Below are 24,147 nucleotides of genomic sequence, written 5' to 3'. Positions count from 1 at the left end.
CTCTTCTAAAGAACACATGGTATTTTATTCTCAAGAATATTTCATTTAATTATAATCATTTAAACAATTTTATAATAAGGCATTGGAATCAGAATGTGAAAACGGAAATCTTAAACAAATAACTAATAATAATAAATGTCAGCATAAATGTTGAAGGTAAAAAGAACTAGAAAAAATGTAACAGATCTATTTTCAGTCATCAGGCACCCATATAAAAATATACTATAGTAATTTATAGTACATACTATAGTGTTCTTTTTAACCATACTGACACTGACACCTCCAATAGGTGTGCAATCAGCTTAAATGTGGTTAACAGTTTTTTATGTATGGGTGATATCTATTCCATCACCAAAAATTATTGAGGACATGTACACATGATAAGTAAGTATATTGAATACTGTGACAGTCCTACTTGAAAGGATTTTAAAATGTATAGAAACAGTGAAAAACTATATGTATTGCTTTCAAACTTTTGCTTCATTTTATCATAGAACAAGGATTGTACGGTCATGGTCTTAAAAAGACTGGGTGTACAGTTTGAGCAATTTAGTCATTTTAAAAAATAATAGTCCAAGTAAAAAAAAAAAAAACTTACTAAATAACAAATAAAGTGTATTAAAAAGGTCATGAATAAAAAAAAATTTAATTTATCCTTTAAAATGTAAGAGGTCATTGCACAAAAACAATATCCTTTAAGTTTCAGAACTGAAGGTGTCTTTCTTTTTGAAATAATAACATTTAATGACATCACACCCAAAAAACAAACGGCAGGTTCTAGAATGTGCTCATCTATGATGGTAACACTGCTTTCTCTAATGAATATCAACACCTAATTACAGTTGAAGTCAGAATTAGTAACCCATCTTTCTAATTAGTTTTGCTTTTTTAAATATTTCTCAAATTATGTTTAACAGAGAGTAAATTTTCATAGTATGTCTGATAATATTTTTTCTTCTGGAGAAAGTCTTATTTGTTTTAATTTGTCTAGAATAAAAGCGTTTTTTTTTTTTGTTACATTTTAAGGTCAAAATTATTAGCCCCTTTAAGCTATATTTTTTTCCATAGTCTACAGAATAAACCATTATTATACAATAATTTGCCTAATAACCCTTAACCTGCCTAGTTGAACTAATTGAACTAGTTAAGCCTTTAAATGTCACTTTAAGCTATATAGAAGTGTCTTAAAAATATCTAGTCAAATATTATTTACTGTCATCATGGCAAAGATAAAATACGTTAGTTATTAGAAATTAGTTATTAAAACTATAATGTTTAGAAATGTGTTGAAAAAATAAATTATCTCCGTTAAACAGAAATTGGGAAAAAAAATTAGCAGGGGCTAATAATTTTGACTTCTGAAATGAGAGTTTGAGCAATAAACAATGTGTTTAAGATCGCAAAATATTGTGCAGTGCCTTGTGGAAGAACAGTCACTGCTAAACATTTCTTTTGAAAAGCATACACACATGGAAATGACAGACAGCTTTGAAATACATTTTAAATGTATTGTTTTTTTAAAGCAAGACATTTAACATTTTTTGTTGGCATTAAAATTTTATATTATTAGTTATGACGAGCTTACAAGATGCTATAGGATTGATTATACATTTATTTATTTCTGAAGATGACTATTAGATAATCATTAGAATGTTTATTCTTTTTTAATGTCAGCGAAAAAACATTAAAACACAACAGCTGTGCATAAAGCAATATTACAAAATACAATAAGATTAAAATGTGAATGTAATGAAGTTGACCACCTCCTGGCCATCAGGAAGAAGGAGGCAGAGAACCAGTGGACTTTTAAATCATTTTAATAAGAAAAAAATTAAGCATACAGGTGGCAGCTCATCACAGAAGCTACCGCCAAACTGAAAGCAAAACATAACGTGCCCAGGCCTGGACTTCTCCTGTCTTCCACTGCTGTCTCACCTTTTGTTATCCAAGCTCATCTGTGGGACTCGAGACCAGTGTGGGAACAGCTGCTTCTCGTTATAACTCAAGCACCAGCCTCTCCCTATGCCCATGGCTTTCAGCCCTGCATCACTCGCTACAGTGATCTGTACTTTTATTCCTAATAGATAAACCGTGCTCTTTTGCCTGTTTTATTAGGAAGATTTTAATGCTAAATTTGAAATAATTTAAAATTTCATTAAAATCATAATTATCAACTGTCTTTGACCCATACAAAAACCTAATCTGTTCTGCATTTAAACATATGCTAACATCACTTCTGTAAGTGAAACAATACAATTATTTATTCAAAAAGAACACAATGAAAAGGCCGAGGTGAATGTTTCACTTAAATGACAAATTAACAAAATCAACGATTGTTATTGTGTTGTGCTCCAAAAATACATGAAGCACACTCTGTGGGTTCTGTTTTTTGACATTCAGACTTTTGAGTAAACTTTACAGTATAGAATATCTAACGCTTAATTGCACAACCAAATATTAGGCTATTTTGAGTTGTTTTGCTAGAGCCTCAAGCACACGCAATATTTAATCATTGCAAACTTGACATCACAGTCTGATCATATTACAACAAAAGTGCTAAAGATTTAAACACAGCCCTAACCTGAGACTGGTGCAGAGTAAGACTTAAAACTGAAAGCACACCATTTAAAGGGACTCTGTTCTGTTTATCATGCATCACAGACACTTTTGTTAAAAACAAGACTGAAGATGAACAGCCTTAAGATTTTGCAGTATTGGCAAAAAAACAACAAAAAAAACAACAACAAATGTATCATTAATGAAAAATTTTGTAAACGTGTCTTCTGGAGCTGGAGCATCCATGGAATTTGAAGTGTAGTCCTGAAATTCGGGATCAGACTGATACATGTATCCCTACTTTTGCCATTTCTCTACACTGAAAATACATTCAACTATCCATAAATTTTCTTCTGCTTATCTGGGACTGGGTCGTGAAGGCAGCAGTTTCAGGATAGACTCCCCAGAAACTTCCTCTAGCTCCTCAGGTGGAATCCCAAGGCATTTCCATTTCCCAGGCAAGCAGAGAGACATGGTTCCTGGATCTTTTCATATCTGAGAGTGCGCCCTGCCACCCTGTGTAGGAAACTCATTTCAGCTCCTTGTGTTATTAGATTAGTAGATTAAATATAATGATAAATTCAGCACTTATCTATCCATCTATCTTATCTATTGATCTTTATATATATATATATATATATATATATATATATATATATATATATATATATATATATATATATATATATGTGTGTATGTGTGTGTGTGTGTGTGTGTGTGTGTGTGTGTGTGTGTGTGTGTGTGTGTGTGTGTGTGTGTGTGTGTGTGTATAGATATATAAATATATATGTGTATGTATGTATGTGTGTGTGTGTGTGTGTGTGTGTATAGATATATAAATATATATGTGTATGTGTGTGTGTGTGTGTGTGTGTGTGTGTGTGTGTGTGTGTGTGTGTGTGTGTGTGTGTATGTTTAACAGAGGAAGGAAACTTTTACAGTATGTCTGATAATATTTTTTCTTCTGGAGAAAGTCTTATTTGTATTATTTTGGCTAGAGTAAAAGCAGTTTTTTTTTTATGAACCATTTTAAGGTAAAAAATTGTCAGCCCCTTTAAGATAATTATTTTCTGACTGTCTATAGAACAAACCATCATTATACAATAACTTGCCTAATTACCCTTTCCTGCGTAGTTAAACTAATTAACCTAGTTAAGCCTTTAAATGTCACTTTAAGCTTTATATATATATTTGAATAATATAATATATACAATTATATAATAATTAGAATATCTTATGCTTATATGTACAATCAAAATTTTGCCTATTTTAAATTGTTTAAAGAGAAGATCTATAAGCTGACTAGAGCATCAGGCACACAAAATATTTAGGTAATCATAGCAAACCTGACATCAGAGCCTGATCATATTAGTATTGTGTAAATAAAATATAAATAAATAAATCATACGAACATCATAAGTGGACCTCAGATTAAAAAAAAGTAGCAAACTATCTTCGAAACAATTACAGACACTAGGAGAACTAGTGTTAAATGTATTATTATGCAAACTATTTTTGTTTTTCCACTTTGTATGTTGTATGAAAAATTGACTCACAAAATATATGACATCTGTTTCTGTTTTTTAGTGTTCATACTAGAACTGAAACTGTAAACATAGTTCCAGTAATAGTTTTCACTAAAAAACCTTCCCTCTCGCCAGCTTTTCATACTGTACCAATAACAATTAAGACAATCAGACTTTACATTTTTGTAACTTTGTTTGGCTGTTAACCTTGAAGAATACAATAGATCAAAATAAATAAAAACAATATTTAGTCCCCAATAATATTAGTTGTTTGATTATATTTTAAATTCTATACAAGTGTTTTTGAAAATTTGTTTTTAATTATTGCTTTCATGGTGTGTGTATGTGTGTGTGTGTGTGTATATATATATATATATATATATATATATATATATATATATATATATATATATATATATATATATATATATATATATATATATATATATATATATATATATATATATTATATTATATTATATTATATTAAAACAAAAAACAAGCAAAAAAAACTTTTAGCATTCAATTGCTCAATTGTTCAGATGACTTCATATAAGTTTTTTTTTTTTATTCTGTCTGTCTGTATCTCAGATTGTTGTGTCAGTGTGGTCTGGATGTTAGTGCTAAAGACTGTGATGGCTGGACTCCTCTCCATGCTGCAGCTCATTGGGGTCAAAGTGATGCCTGTCGTTTGCTTGCTGAGCAGCTGTGTGACATGGAGGCCCATAGTAATAGGGTGAGTTCACTGAAAGAAAAGAGATGTGCTAAAAAGGTTGTCATTGCTCTAAAACAAAAAAAAAAAAAACTACAACAAAAACTGATCCAATTAAAACTTTTCTTTAATATTATAATTAATAAAAAAGCCACCTATACCCTGGATGGCCTGAGTAAATGAACAGCAAACTTTAAATTTGTATGTTGAATGATGTGTCGGAGATGTGATTGCACAGGAGTCGCACACTCTCAAAGGAAGAGGAAGTGTGGAGCTTCTGTTCTGTGTCAAAATGCACCACAGCTCTGCACCAGCAGCAGCAATGCAGTTACCCATAACTGTGTTTCGCATTGTGTAGGTGGATGTACGTGTTCATGCATGTTTGTGAGATGATGATGTTGATGATAACTGATCTTTTTTTTTGTTTTGTTTTTAAAAGGGTCAGAGTCCATTTGATGTGGCAGATGAGAGTGTTGCGTCTTTACTGGAGGAGCTGTCTAAAAGACAGGCTAATGTGAGAGAAACACACACACACACCTCTTTCCAAACCAAAAAGTCATTTTAGATTCACAAAAGTAGGAAATTTACAGTCTGTAGCTTGTATATAGTGGCCTATTCTGCTATAGTGGCATAGTTATGCCATTGGAACCTGAAAATACCTTAAGCATGGGTTAACCACTGAGCAAAAACAGGACTTTTGTGATGATGGAACACTATATTGCTATATTGACAATCCAAATGTTGTTTTATGAGTCAAAGGATTCTGTTTATTTGTTATATTTTTTGTCCATTTAAACTTGGAAAAATGCTGGAGTTTGTAAGGCTTTATGAAGATAAAATGTTTCATTTAACTAATAATTTGAGATGATCGCTGTATTTCTACATGTTTTCTAAGTGTAGAATTATATTAAAAAAAGGCGCAACACTGAAGCTCTAAAAATGACCAATTTCTTAAATCAGAAGGTTAACAAAAAACGTGTAATGCTTCAAGCACACCGGCTCTTCATTAGACAGTATTCATCACAACATGTTTTTATTTTTATAAACTTTCTGATCACATGATCTCAAACATTATCTCACAACAAAAATTGAAAAATGCGCATTAGTAAATTACACCTATTCAAAATGAAATTACAAAAACAAATCCTAATAATACATCACAAATAAAGAAAATATAACAAAATATAGCCAAGAACCTTTACCTAAAGAGCTAGTTACACATTAAAGGAAAGCACGAATATCAAACTCCTCATTTAAAGTTTTTGGAGACAACGTATCTAGAGTGAAAATACAAAAGGTTTCATGTTGTAACGGCAATGGACCCTTTTCAAAAGCCTGTTATGACAAATTTAACAGTCATCAGCATCTTAAATCGTTGAAAGTTTTTAATATTTTGATTTTTTAAAAATTGTATGAACATTTAAATGCATTCATGAATGTAGTATATGATCTTTGCGTCAAATTACAAAAAAAAAAAAAAAAAAACGAATCACTGTTTATGCAAGGTGTTTCTAATAGGGCTTCTAGCGTCTATAGGGCTGAGAGTAAATCTGACTTTATTCTCTCTTCAACCTCTAAAGGTTGCCATTATCAGTCTCACACTATTTTTTTTTTTACTTTTTCTGAAAGTATTGACAACATCATCATGGAGTTTTTCTTTTATTATTTCAGCAAGTAGGATTGTAAAAAAAATATTAATATAATTTAATTGACTATAATAAAATATATTTACCCAGCTATGATGAGGTCCACTCCTGAGAAACACGGAAATGTGAAAAGGGTCTATTTATTAAGATCCCCCACCCCTGGTGTGGACACTTAACATCTTCAATACCTATGTATTGTAGATAGGGGTGTAACGATTTATCATTGTACAATTTATTGCGATGCAAAAATGTCTCGATATGCATCGTGGCGTTATGACGATTTGATTACGATATGACGTCCGTTTTCTCTTATTAGTTGAGCTGTTTGCACGTGAGCTACGTTCCACCTGCTGTCGCACGTGGGTTCAAATTGCAGCAGCAGTAATGCTAGCAGTCCAAGATGAGTGGAGTTGAAATAGAGGATGGCCCATCCTCTCAAAATCAGACGTCTGGCAACATTTCGGTTGTAGTCATTGCTTTAGACTCGTCCGCTTTTTGACACGCATACTGGGTCAAACATCCTAAGTTTTAAAGTCTTCACAGTGATTTACATACTTTGCACAGCGACATGGATACCTCCTAATGGTGTTGAAAGAGTCACATACTGTATTTATAAGGTACAATTTACCCTAAAATATCATTCTGTCTTCATATAATGATGTATTGGCGGCCGCAAAATCACACATGACGTGAGCTGTTACTACAGAGGGCGGACTATGATAGACGCGCGCGTATGGCAAGCCGTTTTAGCATTTAAACCTTTGATCTGACTATCCATAAATATATTTAGAGATATCTCTAATTATATTTTGACTAGTCATAATTATAATTCGACTAGTCAAAATATAATTAGAGATATCTCTAAATGAATTTAATTAAATATGAATTAAATATATTTATGGATAGTCAGAACAAAGGTTTAAATGCTAAAACGGCTTGCCATACGCGCGCTTCTGCTTCAGTGAACAGAACCTGCAGGTTGTGACTAATAAAGTAGTAAACAACATTCAGTTTGTGGAACAGAGTGATCTTTCAGGAGCCGCGTGGGAAGTATGAACATCACTTAGCAACAAAAGAAACAAAAGAAATACATAAACAATAGTTTACTTGGTAAAATTTGCATTTCAGTTAAATTTTTAATTTTTATTCCAAATAACGTGATACATATCGAATCGTGAACATTATATCGTGATACACATCGTATCGTGAGCTGAGTGTATCGTTACACCCCTAATTGTAGAGTGTTTCATAACTGAAAAATTCTGCACAATCTGTCTCGTGAAGCCTTTTGTATTTTCACCCTAGATACGTTGTCTCCAAGAGGTTTAAATGAGGAGTTTGATATTCATTCTTTCCTTTAATGTGTAACTAGCTGTTTGGGTAAAGGATTTTGGCTATATTTAGTTGCATTTCTTTGATATATATATTTTTTTGTGATGTATTATCGGGATTTGTTTTTGTATTTTTATTTTGAATATGCAAGTTGTGTAACTAAATAATGTGTATTTTTCTATTTTTTGTTGTGAGATAATGTATGAGATCATGTCATCTGGAGGTGTATAAAAAGAAAAGGATGCTATGATGAATACTGTCTGACGAAAGAGCCGGTGTGATCGAAATGTTACATGTTTTGTGTTAGTCTTTTAATTTGAGAAGTTAGTATTTTTTGGAGCTTCAGTGTTGATGCCTTTTTGAATATATTTTTGCTGTTTTGGCTGAGCACCCATTTAAAATGATGTGCGAGCGTTTGTGCATTATTTGTAAGTGTAGAATTCAATTTGAAAATACAACTATGACAAACTCCATTACTTTTTAACACATCATTTAAATTAATTAAATAATATGTTGGCGGTTCATCCTGCTGTGACGAGCACAGATTAATAAAGCCACTAAGCCGTATAGAAAATAAATGAATGAAATAAAATGTTAAGTTAAGATTCGAAAGACTCTGCTTTGTACTGTATATTTAGAGTAAACTAACTTACTGTACCCTCTGATCATAGTGCAAAACGGTGTTGTTCCTTCTTAGACTTTTGCACTGGAAAACATCAAAATACTAAGGATCCATTTACTAGTCTTGTTTTCTGTGAGGCTGCCAATAGGTTTATAAAAACGAAAGCTGAGAAGTTATTTAGAGAGGTTTGTCCTTGTTCTAAATGTACACTCACTTTGTTCAGTATTAATTTTGTGTCTGTTTATTTTAGTGGAGGACTGAACAACAAAATTCACAGACATCAAATGTCAATCCTGCAAACAAAAAACGCAGGTGAGAATGACGATTAGTTTTTCAGGCTTTCTGTCGTGAGTTGTTTTTTTTGTTACTCATGCATCTGTCTCTTAGGAGCTCTGTGTGCCGGATGAGCAGCAAGGATAAAATAAGCGTACAAGACCAGTCTAAAGAACGAGGGGTTTCTGGAGAACTGGAACTCAGTGATGAGAGAGAAAGCAGCCCAGGTTTGTCTTTCTTTCTTGCTCTCACATACAGAAACATCCAGAATATTCACACACATCAAACTCGCCTGAGTATGTGATTAAAGATGTTTTTCTTCTCTATTGTAGAAAGCTCAACAGTGTCATCTCCAGAAAGCACTGTTCCATCTTCTGGGGTAAAACACACTGCTCTATGCCTTTGATTTCAATGTCAAAACTCAAGTGATAAAACAGATACTGAGTGAAAGTTTTGCTCAATTATAAGGACAACAAGTATCTGGCTCAAAATATACTTGAATATAAGTTAAAAAAAAAAGTTTAAATAGTACTTAAATATTAAAAAATTAAAAGTACCCAGCCTAAAATAAAAACAAAATAGGAGATTCTTGTTTCATCATTTTGAAACATCTTTTTATGTAAAATGCCATAAACTAAAAATTGTTTTCTTACCCTACACATGTTCCAAGCCTAAATGAGAACACAATATTATTCTATTTGCATTATACAAATGTACAGTCAGGTCCATACAGGATCTGTATATTGGGACATCGACACAATTTTTACATTTTTGGCACAGTTGCAATAGAGGCATGGCAGAGCTTCACTAGGCATGAACTCCAGTCTCTGGTGATGTCTATGTGTTCCAAACGTCATTGACTGCAAAGGATTTGCAACCAAGTATTAAAAAGTGAAAGTTTGATTTATGACTATTACTCTGTCCCATTTCTTTTGGACCCTTAACAAGTGGGAGGCACATATGCAAACTGTTGTCATTTCTACAGCGCTCATCTGCTTTGGATGTAAATACACTCAAATGAAAGCTGACAGTCTGCAGTAATGTAGATCTTGTTCGTTTCATTTCAAATCAATTGTGTTGGTGTATAGAGCCAAAAATATTAGAATTTGTCCATGATCCCAATATTTTTGAACCTGACTGTTTGTATTTTTTATTTAAATTTTATATTTAACTTGGATTCTTAGTTTTTCCTGATTCATACCTATATGTTTTAAGGAAAATGTGCATTTTGAAATGAATTATTTATTTCAAATAGAAATATTGTGTGCGTATATAATATTTTTTACAGAAAATAATAACGAATGTTATTTCTTTTTTGGAAATATATATTATATACAACATATATGTGCATTCTACAAATGTTATGATTGAAAAGAATGTTTATTTGGCCAAATAGTTTTATTTGACTATTATGAAGTATCACTCTCTCATGAACATTTTCATAGAAGATTTTTATGGAATAATACAAAATTTAATTTATTTTTTAACATTTTCATTATGTTTTCAAACACATAACTATACATCATAAAATAAAACTTAACTTTCTAGTGGTCTCTTCATTTTTCAAAATGAAATACAAACCTAAAACATTCCTGTGTAAAAACAGAAATCAATTGTTATTTTATGTTAAACGTGCACATTTAGTTGTATTTTTACCATATTTAATATGCAATAAGATAGAAGGGGAAAATACATTGAAAATAACTATAACTAATCCTTTTTTAGTTATTGTAAGGAGGTTGTCAAGTAAAAGTACAAGTAATCAGTTTGATTTGCAAGTACAAATCTAAAAAAATAAGTGTTTTGCACTCCTGTTTATTATCGTATGCTTGTGTTCTTCAGACAACTGAGGAGAAAGAAGTAAAGGCGAATGATCAAGACAGAGCAAGTCGCACAGCAGTTGTTCCTCCCACCCCTCAGAAGCGAGAATCACCAGCAGAGAGCCCCAGTAACACCTCTGGCGACGGAAGGAAGTAAGTCTTTTTCACTTTATTTTTTCCACCTATTTGCTTTCACACATTTGTCTTGCTACTATACAAATCTTCTGAGTAACACTTAATAATATGGTCCAGTAGTTAACATTTGTTAACTATAAGCTATAGTAAAATTAATTTTAGTAATAGTTTTTTTTTAAGTTGTTCAGTAGAAATATTTGAAGTTTCTGTTATATTAATGTAACATAGCAGATTTAACTTTTATTTAATTAGCATATTGGGAAATATTAGTTAACTAATCTAAACATTTGGAGCCTTCTTGTAAAATGGTACCCCATTGTGTTATAATTGAACACCAAATACTTCCAAGTTTAGGTGGTGTTGCCAAAAACCAAAATGCTACTACCAAGTCGATATATATATTTTTTAAAAATTGTTACGGCCAGCTTGCTTCCGTTCTTCACAAAAAAATTCTAATATGTACATCTTTCACCCATAAGTTATCTAATTAACTGTGATGTCACACTGCGAGGCCACCGAAAGGTAAGACTAGGGTAGACAGGTCCATAAATATTGGGACATCAACACAATTCTAACATTTTGGCTCTAAAAACCAACACAATGGATTTGAAATGAAGCGAACAAAATGTGCTTTAACTGCAGACTGTCAGCTTTAATTTGAGTGTATTTACATCCAAAGCAGATGAGCACTGTAGAAATTACAACAGTTTGCATATGTGCCTCCCACTTGTTAAGGGACCAAAAGTAATGGGACAGAGTAATATTCATAAATCAAATTTTCACTTTTTAATTCTTGGTTGCAAATCCTTTGCAGTCAATTACAGCCTCAAGTCGGAAATGCACATGCTTTCAATATTCAGCTATAGAGCTTTTTAGTTTGTTGCTTGTAATGTTCTAATGTTGTTCCTGTTTTTTATTACTACAACTTTAAAGTTATATTTACTTCAGAATGAAAGTTGCTAAGCATTGCATAAAATGAGCATGTTAATAATATAACTCTAAACGGATTTAAAGAGATTTATCCAAAAGTGCAAATTCTGCAGTGAGTTAATCATCCTCCACTTGTCCCAATCCTATTTGAGTTTCTTTCATTTGTTAAACACAAAGGATATACTGAAGAATGCCGTTGACTTCCATAGTATTTTTTTGTTTCTGTATACTGTGGATGTCAAGGGCTGCTTTTGTCAGGAATCATTAGAATTTCTTGTTTTGCATTCAACAGAAAAAAACAAATAGCTAAAGGTTTAGAAGAACTTAAATATGAGTAAATAGTGTGGTCATTTTCCTTTTTGAGGTAAACTGTCCCTTTCAGCTTTGTACACAAACAATGTTGTGTTTTGTTTGTTTTCAGGTATCAGGCTCCAGTGAGAGATGAGGAGTCTGAGTTTCAGAGGAAAGCACGTTCACGTCTCATGCGGCAGTCACGGCGGTCAACTCAGGTGCGTGTTCACACTCCTAACAAATCACACACACTCAGTTTTACCTATTCCAAATGGGGAAAACCAACAATAATCAAGAATGCATGATAATATGGTGTCATGGCGTTCAACAGCCACCAAGATAACTATTGATTTATCCATTTTCTTTTCGGCTTAGTCTCTTTATTAATCCGGGGTCGCCACAGCGGAATGAACCGCCAATTTACCCAGCACGTTTTACGCAGAGGATGCCCTTCCAGCCGCAAACTATCTCTGGGAAACATCCACACACACTCATTCAAACTCATACAGTACAGACAATTTAGCCTACCCAAGTCACCTGTATTACATGTCTTTGGACTGTGGGAGAAGCCGGAGCACCCGGAGGAAACCCACGCGAATGTGGGGAGAACATGCAAACTCCACACAGAAATGCCAACTGACCCAGCCGAGGCTCGAACCAGCGACCTTCTTACTGTGAGGCGACAGCACTACCTACTGCGCCACTGCGTCACCCCCAACATAACTAAAGTGTAGTAAAGAGTTTTGGAAAACTTTCAAAGAATTTCCCCAAAATATGTGTCGAAATAAGGGTGGTCACATAATAACATTTTATTTGCTGAAATGCAGAGAAAGTTGTGGCCAAATTAAGACTCAAAATCACCCCAGAGTGAACGAAAACACCCCCAGCAATACATGTAATGTAATGTTTATTTAAATGACCATACACTCAAAGCGCTTCACAATCATGAGGGGGCACCTCTCCAATCCACCACCAGTGTACAGCATCCACTTGGATGATGCAACAGCGCCTGTGCACTCACCACACACTGGCTATTGGTGGAGTGGAGAGAGAACGTGATCAAGCCAATTCAGTGGATAGGGATGATTTGGAGGCCATGATGGGTAAGGGCTGATGGAGGGAATTTGGCCAGGATACCGGGGTTACACCCCTACTCTTTACATTAAGGGCCAATGGATTTATAATGACCACTGAGAGTCGGGACCTCGGATTTAATGTCTTATCTGAAAGACGTTTACTTGTCCAAACCGAGAGTATTCATTTTACCAAGGCATTAGGACTCACACAGACCGCAGGTTGATCGCCCCCTGCTGGCCTTACTAACATCATGTTCAACAGCAACCTAGTTTTCTCATGTGGTCTCGCATCCAGGTATTGACCAGGCTCAGCCCTGCTTAGCTTTAGTGAGTAACCGGTCTTGGGCTGTAGGGTGATATGGCTGTGGCATAAGTGTTCAAATCTGCACCAGAACACATTCCCAAAAATGAGTGTGTCTGCATAATAAACCTAGCTGACAGCTGTTGTCGTGAAATTTAAAATGCAGTTTGGATGGATTCATTTCCCCTTAATTTCAACCTCTTTAGGTTCTGAAAATGTCAAAAACTTTCATATTTCAGTACGTCTTTTTTAAGAATGTAAAAACTTAATTTATTATTTTTAATTTTTAAATGGTAAACTTACTATTTCTTTTTACTGATATTTAAAAGATTCTTAAAATTCTGATTATCAGGGAGTAACACTGACGGATCTTAAGGAAGCAGAACGAAGTATTGTGAAGGACAATGAACCTCAGCATGTCAGTGTTCAGCCTGTGAGCCCCAATGTCACAGTGACACCAGCTGAGAGAGGTGAGTCTCCGTGCTGTCGGCTTATTGTGTGTGTGTGTGTGTGTGTGTGTGTGTGTTGTTAGTTCTTCAGTGGAATGTAATGATTTTTTTTTGTTAATCCAATCATTATGAAATTTGTATAGATATTCTGAGTTTTCTCCCTGCATTAGACACTGATCCGGAGAGGGAATCTTTAGAGGCACAAACAAAACTAGGAGTAAGAGATCGCAGAAAAGGGAGGAAAGAGAGACGCTCGACTGGTGTTGTTCAACTTGCTGAAGAGGTGAGCTGTGAATATGTATTAAACTCCAGTCTATTATCACTCACACTCAGTGGGCGAGGATTTAATAGGTAACTTTATTACTTTGTTATAACTTTTAAATTGAAGTTTCAAAAGTTAATGCCACTAGTGGTGAATTATTTAAAACAAACAAATGTGTAAAAACTGACATTTATTGATATTTTACTTTTGTTCAGAATGATGATATGGATGCAAATGAAGATGCACAACAAGACAACAATGCAAGGTTTGATATGTTAATGTTTGTGTGCATGCGCACGTGTTTGTGTGTGTGTGTGTGTGTCTGTGTGTGTGTGTGTGTGTGTGTGTGTCTGTGTGTGTGTGTGTGTGTTTTAAACATTTGTACATCAACTAGTTTATAGCCCCCTTTATACATGTACCTGGACCTAAAAATGACTGCTTACAGGAATATTTATGAATCAGGATGAATATTTGGGGTGGAAGTTCCCCTCGCTTTTATTTTTCTCTGTCCAGAAACAGTGGTGAGCTATTTATCCTCCATAGCTTTCTGGTCGCCTTGCTAAGAGTGTCACACACTGTGGTACTTATTAAAAACGTATTAAAAATAATATGTTAAACACATTAACAGAGATAAACATTGCTCATTTCTTCAAAATATAAATAAGTAGCTAAAATCATTTTCTTTAAAATGATTCCAGTTCAATAGTAATCAAAGTCTAGACCATTACGCCCCATTCACACAGGGCTTCAGCGTCAACGCTTGACAGAGGGCGTGTCTGAAGTTGGGGCTGACGTGATTGTCAAAGCAGCGTCAGCCAATGAAATAACTCATCAATAGGCCACTGTTTGTGCTGGTGTATTTGCATACAATGATCTGATTGGCTGACGCTTCAGTCGGCGCTTATAAAGTTGAGCCAGTCCCAATTTCTGCAATGAGCAATACCTCTGAAGTGGCGCCGACAGATCCACAATGCAGTTCGGCAATGCCTGACGTCATCCATTCAAAGTCAATGGCAAGCGATGAAGCTGACACCCCGGCGTTAGACTGAATGCAAGTTTTTGCAGTTTAATATATTATTTTGCAGATTTTCCTTTTAAGTTATTTGAATCATTAAAGTATTTTTTATTGTGGTGTTTCTAAGCAGTTTGCTTGCATTTATTTGTTTGTTTGAGAATTCAATTGGATTCTGACACCAAAATGGGATGTCTGGTCTTCACCATGTATTATGTGTGTAGGGATTGTGCTATGTTGTTTTCAGGTGGAGCATTCTTCTGTGACATCTTTCTTAATATGTGTTGATGGATTGTTGGCTGATCAGCTTTAAATAAGTTGTTTTAAAATGTCATATTGAGAGAATAATATAAATGTTGTGTTTAATATGATGTAATGTTATTTTAACTGTATTGTTTGTTTTTGTAGGGATCACCAGCTAGACGATTCCATACATTCTTCTCTGGATTATAGAAAGGTTTTTGTTTTTAATACACATTAAACATTAAGATACTAATCATTAATAACGTGAACTGGTTCACACTCTTGTTATTTATGGTATATGTTATCTTAGTTGTATCTGAGGGTGTTGCAAGAGAATGGAAATCTAAAGGAGAAGCTTCAGGAAACTCAGCTTCAGCTAAATGAGAGTAAAGTTCAGTTGGAGAAACTCAAACAGGTGAGAGGTGTTTTGATCATGAAAGTGGAGAAAAATATTTTGAGCTATTAAAGTGAGCTAGTTTTCTGTTTTTAAACAAACAGAATCAAGAGAATGGATCAGACAGACCAGCCCTACTGGAGCTGGAGAGATATGTAAGTTTGAAGTTTCATGCTTTGTCTTTGTTTGAGTTTCTTTAATTTTTGTGGTAAGAATAATGCACAGTTTTACCTATTTTTTTTTTTATTCAGTTAAATTAATGTTTATTTTTTTAGCGCTTTTTCAATGTAGATTGTGTCAAAGCAGCTTAACGTAGAAGGTTTTTAATTATGAAGGTTTTTTTCATCTGCTCTTCACAGGAAAAGAAACTTCTTCAGCGGAGAGCATTTGAGTTAGAAGATGAACTCAAAGTAAGAGCTACATATACAGTAGACTATTCTTAATTTTATATACACATACCCACAATTTGTTATATGATTATAAAGATAATTATGTTTATATAAACACTATAAATGAGGAGGACTTCTCCCCTCCTGAATCCCTGGGTCTGAATGCAGACACAGTGGATAGCTGTGCAGGAGGTCTCTTGCCCTATCTGATTTAACCATTAACCCTGCTGGTAATCTGGAAGATTTTAAACAAAAGCGAGCACAGCAGCACGAATATAGGTGATGTGTCTCAATGTTATTCATAAAAGACAAAGTCCGCATTCTCCAAATCTCGTACAGCTCTCCTGACAAAAATGCTTGCTACACATAAACAGCTTTGCTGTATTGGCCCTAACAGCATTGCGTGGAAAACCATGCAGCAAACCTCATGGAAACAAACATACAACCCTTCATGAACGGCTAAATACTGTGTGCCGTGCGTGGCCACCGTTTTAAAAACTGGCAGGTCTGTCCATATGGGACTGTCATCGCAAAGCACAGGCAGTCATCATTCTATGAATAATAATGAGAAACCGACGCATCATCACTGGACAGGCAGATAACGCTATGTCACCGATTTTTAAACCCAGAAGATGAAATTAGCTGACAAAAGCTCAAAATTATAAAGTTTTATCCACAAATAAAGCAAACAGGTGCTATCATTGTCGTAATTGATGCTCAACATACACAAATCTTTTAAAATTAAAAAAAGTACTCAAGGGTTTCTTGAACCTAAAAAAAAGCAACCAGGGTTGGCCAAAGTGCTGTACATGTGACAGTTGCAAAAATAAAATGTATTGCATGCACACCAGACACTATGAATGATAACTATAAGGATTGGGTTACAGCTGTGCATTAAAAAAAAACATTATAGGTCATATTGGTTAATGGGTTTTCCAAAATCACTTTTTATAAGGGGTTTAAACACAGTTGTGTGTGAATATAGCTAGCCTCTAATGAAAAAAAAAAAAAATTTATTTAATTTTTCATAATTACACTTCATAAAAACAGCCTGTAGAAACACTTCAATTGAAATTTTCCCTTTATACATGACATCTGAGAAGGAAAGTCCCAATCGTTAAAAGAGACCTCTCCCTCATTAACATACTACTTAGTTTCAGGGCCGTTTATATCGAAGTTGATATTTAGTTGCACCATGTTGGTGTTTTGTAACATCTAATTTTTATGAGGTGGGTCGTCAGCCCAATGCTCAATCCCTAACCTGGAGTACCAGGACATACACGCATACACTACAGACAATATAGCCTATCCAATTTGCCTATAGCGCATGTCTTTGGAAGAAACCAACGCCAACACGGGGAGAACATGCAAACTCCACACAGAAATGCCAAATTACCCAGCTTGGTCTCTAACAGCGACCTTCTTGCTGTGAGGCGGCAGTGCTACCCACTGCGCCACTGTGCTGCCCCTCCCTCATTAACATGGACAGACCTAAGTCATCTGCCATTATAGTTTTTGTGCCAAAGAGAATGTCAGTGACTAAGAGGCATTATAAATGTTATAACTTTTTTTGACATTTTCAGTTTTTCAAAGAAATAACATTAATCCTGTTTTGAAATATAAGCATTTGTAGCTCCGTCCACTTTGAAAAAAAAAAAAAGAAAAAAAAAGGGGGCTGGGAGCACAATCTCATTTGAATTTAATGGGCCGTTTCGATTAATTGGTACAGTACAGTACAGGTCAGTGTGGGTCACCTTTGTCAGGCTTGCGTTTCCACTGCTAAAAGGGTACCAATGGTACTCTTAGTGGGCGTGGTGTACGACAAAGTTTCAGTCTACGTCATTCTCGCTTGAGAAAGTGTCAAAGTAAAGCTGTACTGGCAGTTCACATATCATATGAGAAGCACTTCTCACAAAACAGATGCTTTATACACACAAATACTTGTGTATATAAATGTTCAATACTAACCTTTCTATGAACATGATTTTATTATAACTGCAGATCAATGATGGTGTGAAATAGCTTGCTGTAATGTTTGCAATTATATGAAATAAATAAATAAATGGAACATTTATTTGCACATACAGACCCTTACAGTCTCCGATACAATAGCAATTACAGAAGAACTACACACAGCGCACATTTAGTCCTTATTTTCAAAAATAATACGAAAAATAGCCCAGTCAGTGCATAACTCTAATCTGTATCTTTAATCTTCACCAGCACATGTAACCTCTGTAAGAGTAATTCCGTCATTCCGAGTTCAAATTGTCCAAAAGACTATGATAATAATTAAACATGGCAGTTTGTTCATGTTTTAGATTGCAGAAAGAATCATTTGCTTCTTTTTTTTCGGCTTCTTCTTTGTTTTTTTTGTGCGTCAGTGTCTCGTTTGTCCCTTTCTGAATAGATCGGATGTCAGAAGCACTTAAAAAATCACACGCACGTTATTGTAATCAGCTCAAGAAGTTCATTATTTCAAATATAGACGCACCCATAAGCTCTCTGGAGAAAGTGAAACCGCTCGCACTTTTAGACGTCCTCGTAAAAACAACAACAGGACATAGCAGATTTTGTTCTTCTTCACTTTGTGGCTGTTCATTAAGACGACGACAAGTATTGTTTGAGCTTGGGTTGACCATGGCTGGTTATTATATGTATATATTGTTACGGTGTAATGTCTTGGCTGTACATTCAAAACATGGCTGTTTCCTTTTTTTTATTCTGGCTTGTCCATGAGTGAGTGACATACCTCTGTAAACCAATAGCGTTCAGTTGTGCATCTAGCTCCCCTTTTTGGTACCCTTTTGCTGTGCTAGGTACCCTTTGCAAAGGGTGATCAAAAAGTGGTATGTTACGGTTCGCTTTTAGGTAACCCTTTTGACAGTGGAAACGGTCATAAAAGCTTAATGAACTAAGCCGTACCGTACTGTACCACTCAGTGGAAATGGGCCATAAAGCAACAGTCACTTAAACGACACAATTTGCATCAAAGTTTAAAAGAAGCAGTCTCAAAGAGTTATAAAAATTTATTAGTGGGGTATTTTGAGCTGAAACTTTAATCTAGGAACCTCAGAGACTTATTTTAAAAAATAAAAAGGGGCATAATAGGTCCCCTATACAATTATATAAATGCTTCAAGAGTTCACACTTAGCTGATGATTTATTATAGAGCTTGTTTGGCATGCTGTTACGGGAGAGAGCCCTAAGCTTATAAGATCCTCGAGTTCAGGTAGATCTCAAGAACTCTACTGCTGTAGTAGCTAATGAACAGATAGTGATTGCTCTTAAGAGATAACTACTTACTAGGAGCGAGTCTATTTGTCAATTAACTTAAGTTGCATGTTTTTGGACAGTGGGAGGAAACCGGGGAAGCAGGGGGAAACCTATGTGAGCACGAGGAGAATTTGTAAACTCTGCACAGAAACGTCTCCTGGCTTGGTAAAGACTAGGACCAGTGACGCTCTTGCTGTGAGGCAACAGTGCTAACCACTGGGCCACCATGCCACCCATCTAGGAAAGGAGGAGGATTAGGGGTGGAAGGGGGGATTCTTCAAAACGAAGATGGCTGTTAGGGTACTTGGGGTATTTATAGTGGCTTAGGAATCGTCTGATTGGTGAATCATAGATTGAATCATGCGGGACCAGTAGCAAGCAATCATAAGTACTTGATCACCTCGAAATTAGTTTATAAATAAACTGCACTTAGTACATGTTAAATTATTTGCAAAAGACAAATCAGTACTGACGCACGATAAAAAGCATTGTGTATTTGGACGGGGTGTCAACTCTGTCTAGGAGGGCCACTGTTCAGCAAGTTCAGACTGCACGATTTTCAGAGTAGTCGTGTCACAGATGTTTACATGCTGCATGACTATCTGGGGTTAGCATTCTGTTGGTGCTGTGTTTACACTGCCAGATGGATCAGTGACAGGGGGTTCACACTACATGACTATATAATTGCAAGAATCCCTGAAAGCGCTGTCTCCGTCCACAAACTACGTCTCACAAACAGACACACGCGAGAAGTTACATGGAAACAACACGAGGTCTTGTAGTATATCTATAATATATTTATATGTAGTATATTTATTTTATTTGTTATCAACTACTTAATTTGAAAGAAGCCTTTAGTGGGGTAGAAAATAAATTTTGTTCACTGGCTTTTGGAGGGAATTAGCAATTTCTCTCAAACATTTTTTCTTTTTTTACCCGGTTGTGATATTGCTCAGATGACACTTCATAAAAACATGGCTGCTCTTGCCAAATTTCCACTCGTTTTTCTTCCATTTCCTGGGTCCAAATAAACGGAAAATAAGCGCTTTTAACTTCTCCTCAACCTCCTGCTAGCCTACTGGTACCCCTACAAGTAGATGCTGCTCTCTCATTGGCTGTAGGTGATCGCCGATGTTATTTTCAATTAGAACACATTTCACATGGCATGATTTTAAATTACCGACAGCTCCTGATATTTAGCATGCCGAATATTTCATGGGTGTCGGCGACTCATCAACAATTCTCTCTGATTGCATCTTTGATAGTTCACACTGTGTGATTGTTACTCACATGAATGAGCATTTGTCTGTGTTTTTTTTTATTTCTCAAAACCTGTAGGCGAGTCAAAAACAGGGAATAAAATCATGCAGTCTGAACTTAGCTTTGGAGCTACACTCGTTATCAGATTCAACATAATCTGCACTGTCACCTTTATATATTCAATCTTTTTTTTTTTTTTTAAACAAATGCAGTCAAATGATAAGAGGAAAGGAACAGTTACATGATCACAAACTTGCGGTCATCACTGTCTTTTACATGAGCGCTTATCTACATAATTGGCACATTTATAAACACAACCTTTACTCTGGAAAATATGCTATATACAGGGATCAAACGGTCATAAAAAAACATGGAAAAGTCATGGATTTTTGACATGGCATTTTCCAGTCCTGGAAAAGTTTTGGAAAACCTAAAAAACCCACAGAATTTTGGAAAAGTCATGGAACTTAGTTATATCTGTATACTTAAATATTGGTTGGTTGTCTTCTTGTCTGTCCATGGCCAAACTCATGCTCTCACATCATTAGTGCTGTGTCGTGAGCATTACTGAAGTAAATTTTACGTATATATAAAGATTAATTTAAAATACATAGATTGTTTCATGATTTATGACATGCTCTAATAACTTTGAACTTGCATTGTTTTTCTTGTTATTTACCACGTATACGTAACATTATATGAAACATTAGGTCTTGAAAATTGACTTAAAAGTCCTTGAAAAATCAATGAATTTTAGTAGTAAAAATGTGTATGAACCCTGTATATATTTATTATTAACTCATGCTGACTCTTTTCCCCAGCACTAGTTAGTTTTCAAAACCATTTAAAAAATGCAGAGAGTGGATGTTGGAGAGTAAGTGGAAGAAATTAGACACACAACAGATTCAGATTTTTAAGATTCAAAGTTAACCTCTAAAACCATTAGCTGTCCATTATGTGTCCTGTATATGCACTCTACAATTCATACACTCCTAATAGTCTGTGAACTTTTTCATTTAATGCACAGCTATTTTTATTTTACCCTCCATTATGAACACATAACAAAATGTTGTTTTGTCTTTACTAAATTGTGAGGCTTAAGTGTTGCACACTGACACCTTCATTATTGTATGAGTGCAGCTTAAAAAAAGTCCTTTTTTATTTTGTTATGTGATAATCTGTTGAGATTTGTAGAAAAGATGGATTTCGAGATTAGTTAGGCAGATCTAGGATTACTTTTTAATTAGCTAAAAACGCAATGACCCATCATTAACAACTCGAAGAACAAACATGCAAGATGGTGGGATGTTGTGCAGAAAAATTGAAAATGATGGTCATGCCAAATCCACAGAGCCTTTTACAAAGTACAGTGCTCAGCATAATCGAGTACACTTTATTTTGGGAAAATTAATATTTTAATCCATTTCTTAGTGACTATAGGCCAGGGGTGTCAAACTCAATTCCTGGAGGGCCGAAGCCCTGCACAGTTTAGTTCCAACCCTGCTCCAACACACTTACCTGTAGGTTTCAAACAAGCCTGAAGGACTCAATTAGTTTGATCAGGTGTGTTTAATTAGGGTTGGAACTAAACTGTGCAGAGCTGCGGCCATTTTGGAACTGAGTTTGACACCTGTGCTATAGGCAATGCATTTTGGTGCATTTAAACATAACAGATTCATTAAACAGATGTATTTATTAAAATATATTGTAGTCTCCAAACATATTTAGAAATTGAACGAAAATACGATTAAATTCAAGCCAAATATTACAAAAAAATAAAAAATAAAATAAAAAATACAATCTACAAAAAATATAATAGCTAAATTTTTGTTAAATTTTGTTAACATTTTTCTATAACATATACATTTGGGTGTACTAGTTTTTGGACCATTATCGTAAGTTATTTTGTTAGATTTGCTCCAGATTTGGCATCAGTACTGACTAACGTATTTGCACAAATATAATAGTGTATAGTTTCCTATTAAAATATGAATTCAAAAGATAGATTTGTAAGAGGTGTACTTGTATATGCTGAGCACTGTATATTACAGATGCCATGTGTGCCCGCTCACCTACCTCTGTTTCTCTGTCCTAGGTGCTCGTGGATTTGCGTGCTGATAACCAGAGACTGAAGGATGAAAATGCAGCTCTCATTCGTGTCATTAGTAAGCTGTCTAAATGAACCTCTGGGTTCCTCACATTGTTTTCCTGAATTCCATGGGAACGTTCCTGTCCCCCTACCCGCCCAAAGAACCGCACAGCGTTTTGCTCACCCTCTATGATCTCTGGGACGTATGCCTCTGACTGGGGTAGATTAAACTACTGTTCTTCATATGGATATGTACATATTATAAGGCCTTGTTTAGCTTCCAATCTAGACGAAAACTGGAATTTGTAATGACTTTAGAACTATCTGCTGTTCATATGTTTTAGATTACGGCATTCAGCTCTTATTCAGGGTGCTCTTGTGTCATTTTTAATGTTTTTGACTTATTTCGTGCAATGCGCTTGCTGCTTTTTATAGTTTTAATGTTTCTTAAAATTCTGCAGGCTAGCCATCTCACTAAAGTAGTTCATTATTGTGTCCTTAATACACTGGGCTGCACTGATGACAGTGTTATTGATCATTTGAAGTTTCAGTTCAGGTTTACTGTTAAGTTTCACTTAGAGACAACCGCCATTGCAAGAGCTTTGCCTTTTTAGCAGGTAGAAATCTGCAAAGATAGATGCATCAGAATTGTAAGATACATAGAATTTAGATTAGGATATTGTTCATTAACAACTATAATATTACAGACCACAGATCTGAAATGTTAGCAGATCAGATTCATGTACATTAAAATTGAATTGGAATTTTAATTCATATATTTTCATATACATTTATATTTGAATGTACAAACCTTTCTGATCTGTTAAGCATTATTTAATATGTTAAATGCCTATTGCTGAAATTGCAGTGTTACCGAACTAAGAAATGTTTAAATTGAGCTTTTTAATGCCATGGCGTTGTCAGTTGGGCAATGCTATTATTATTTTAGCTTAATATGCTTTTAATATTTCTTATTACGTTAGGTAAATAACAAAAACAAAAAGAAATGTGCCAAACAGTAACGACATTGCTCAGGGGTCTCTTTTTTTGAGACAGTAGAAGGTTTATAGTAGTGTGTCTTTTTATCGGTATGTATCTGAATTAACACTGTACTTTAGCTGACTACTGTTCTTTGGACCAAACAGGCATTAGAATTGCTCTTTTTCTTTGTTGTTGCATATTTATGAATATATTATATATGGTGAATTTTGATGCTCTTGTGTTCTGCCAGTGCTGTAATCTTTTTTTTTTTCTTTCTTTTTTTATTATTAGAAAGAGACACAAATGTGTTTTGTACTGTGACTGTGAGTTTTGTCCTAAACCAAACTGGCACCATAGGTCAAAGCTTTGGAAAGTTTACCACTGTTTATTTGTTTTCCCCTACAATCTTTGCTTTCAGAATTTAAGCATTTGTTCATGCAAGTGTATTTTGCCAAAAATGTGCCTTTCTATATAAATAGAAGTCATCTCTGTCGCTTTAAAAAAACTAATGAGTCGGTTGCTCTCTCTGACCAATAAAGATCAATGCAAGTGGTTTCATAACAGCCAATAAA

At 34.7% G+C, this 24,147-nt stretch overlaps 1 protein-coding gene across 2 annotated transcripts in view; it reads left to right on the top strand.

Annotated features, from left to right (window-relative positions):
* The window catches only part of ppp1r12c (protein phosphatase 1, regulatory subunit 12C), a 31,059-nt gene extending 6,912 nt beyond the window's left edge, over positions 1–24,147 (top strand). The window contains exons 7-21 of one of the 2 annotated variants that reach the window (XM_005166226.6): positions 4,674–4,818; positions 5,234–5,308; positions 8,645–8,706; positions 8,782–8,894; positions 9,000–9,046; positions 10,510–10,640; positions 11,974–12,061; positions 13,573–13,690; positions 13,840–13,952; positions 14,147–14,196; positions 15,352–15,400; positions 15,497–15,601; positions 15,685–15,735; positions 15,940–15,990; positions 22,601–24,147. In XM_005166226.6, coding sequence (XP_005166283.2) covers positions 4,674–4,818; positions 5,234–5,308; positions 8,645–8,706; positions 8,782–8,894; positions 9,000–9,046; positions 10,510–10,640; positions 11,974–12,061; positions 13,573–13,690; positions 13,840–13,952; positions 14,147–14,196; positions 15,352–15,400; positions 15,497–15,601; positions 15,685–15,735; positions 15,940–15,990; positions 22,601–22,687 — 1,285 coding nt within the window. In that variant the 3' untranslated portion in view covers positions 22,688–24,147. 2 annotated transcript variants of the gene reach the window in all.

Source organism: Danio rerio, chromosome 6, assembly GCF_049306965.1.
Source record: "Danio rerio strain Tuebingen ecotype United States chromosome 6, GRCz12tu, whole genome shotgun sequence".
Classification (NCBI taxonomy): Eukaryota; Metazoa; Chordata; class Actinopteri; order Cypriniformes; family Danionidae; genus Danio; species Danio rerio.
This window is presented reverse-complemented; position numbering and strand designations above follow the sequence as displayed.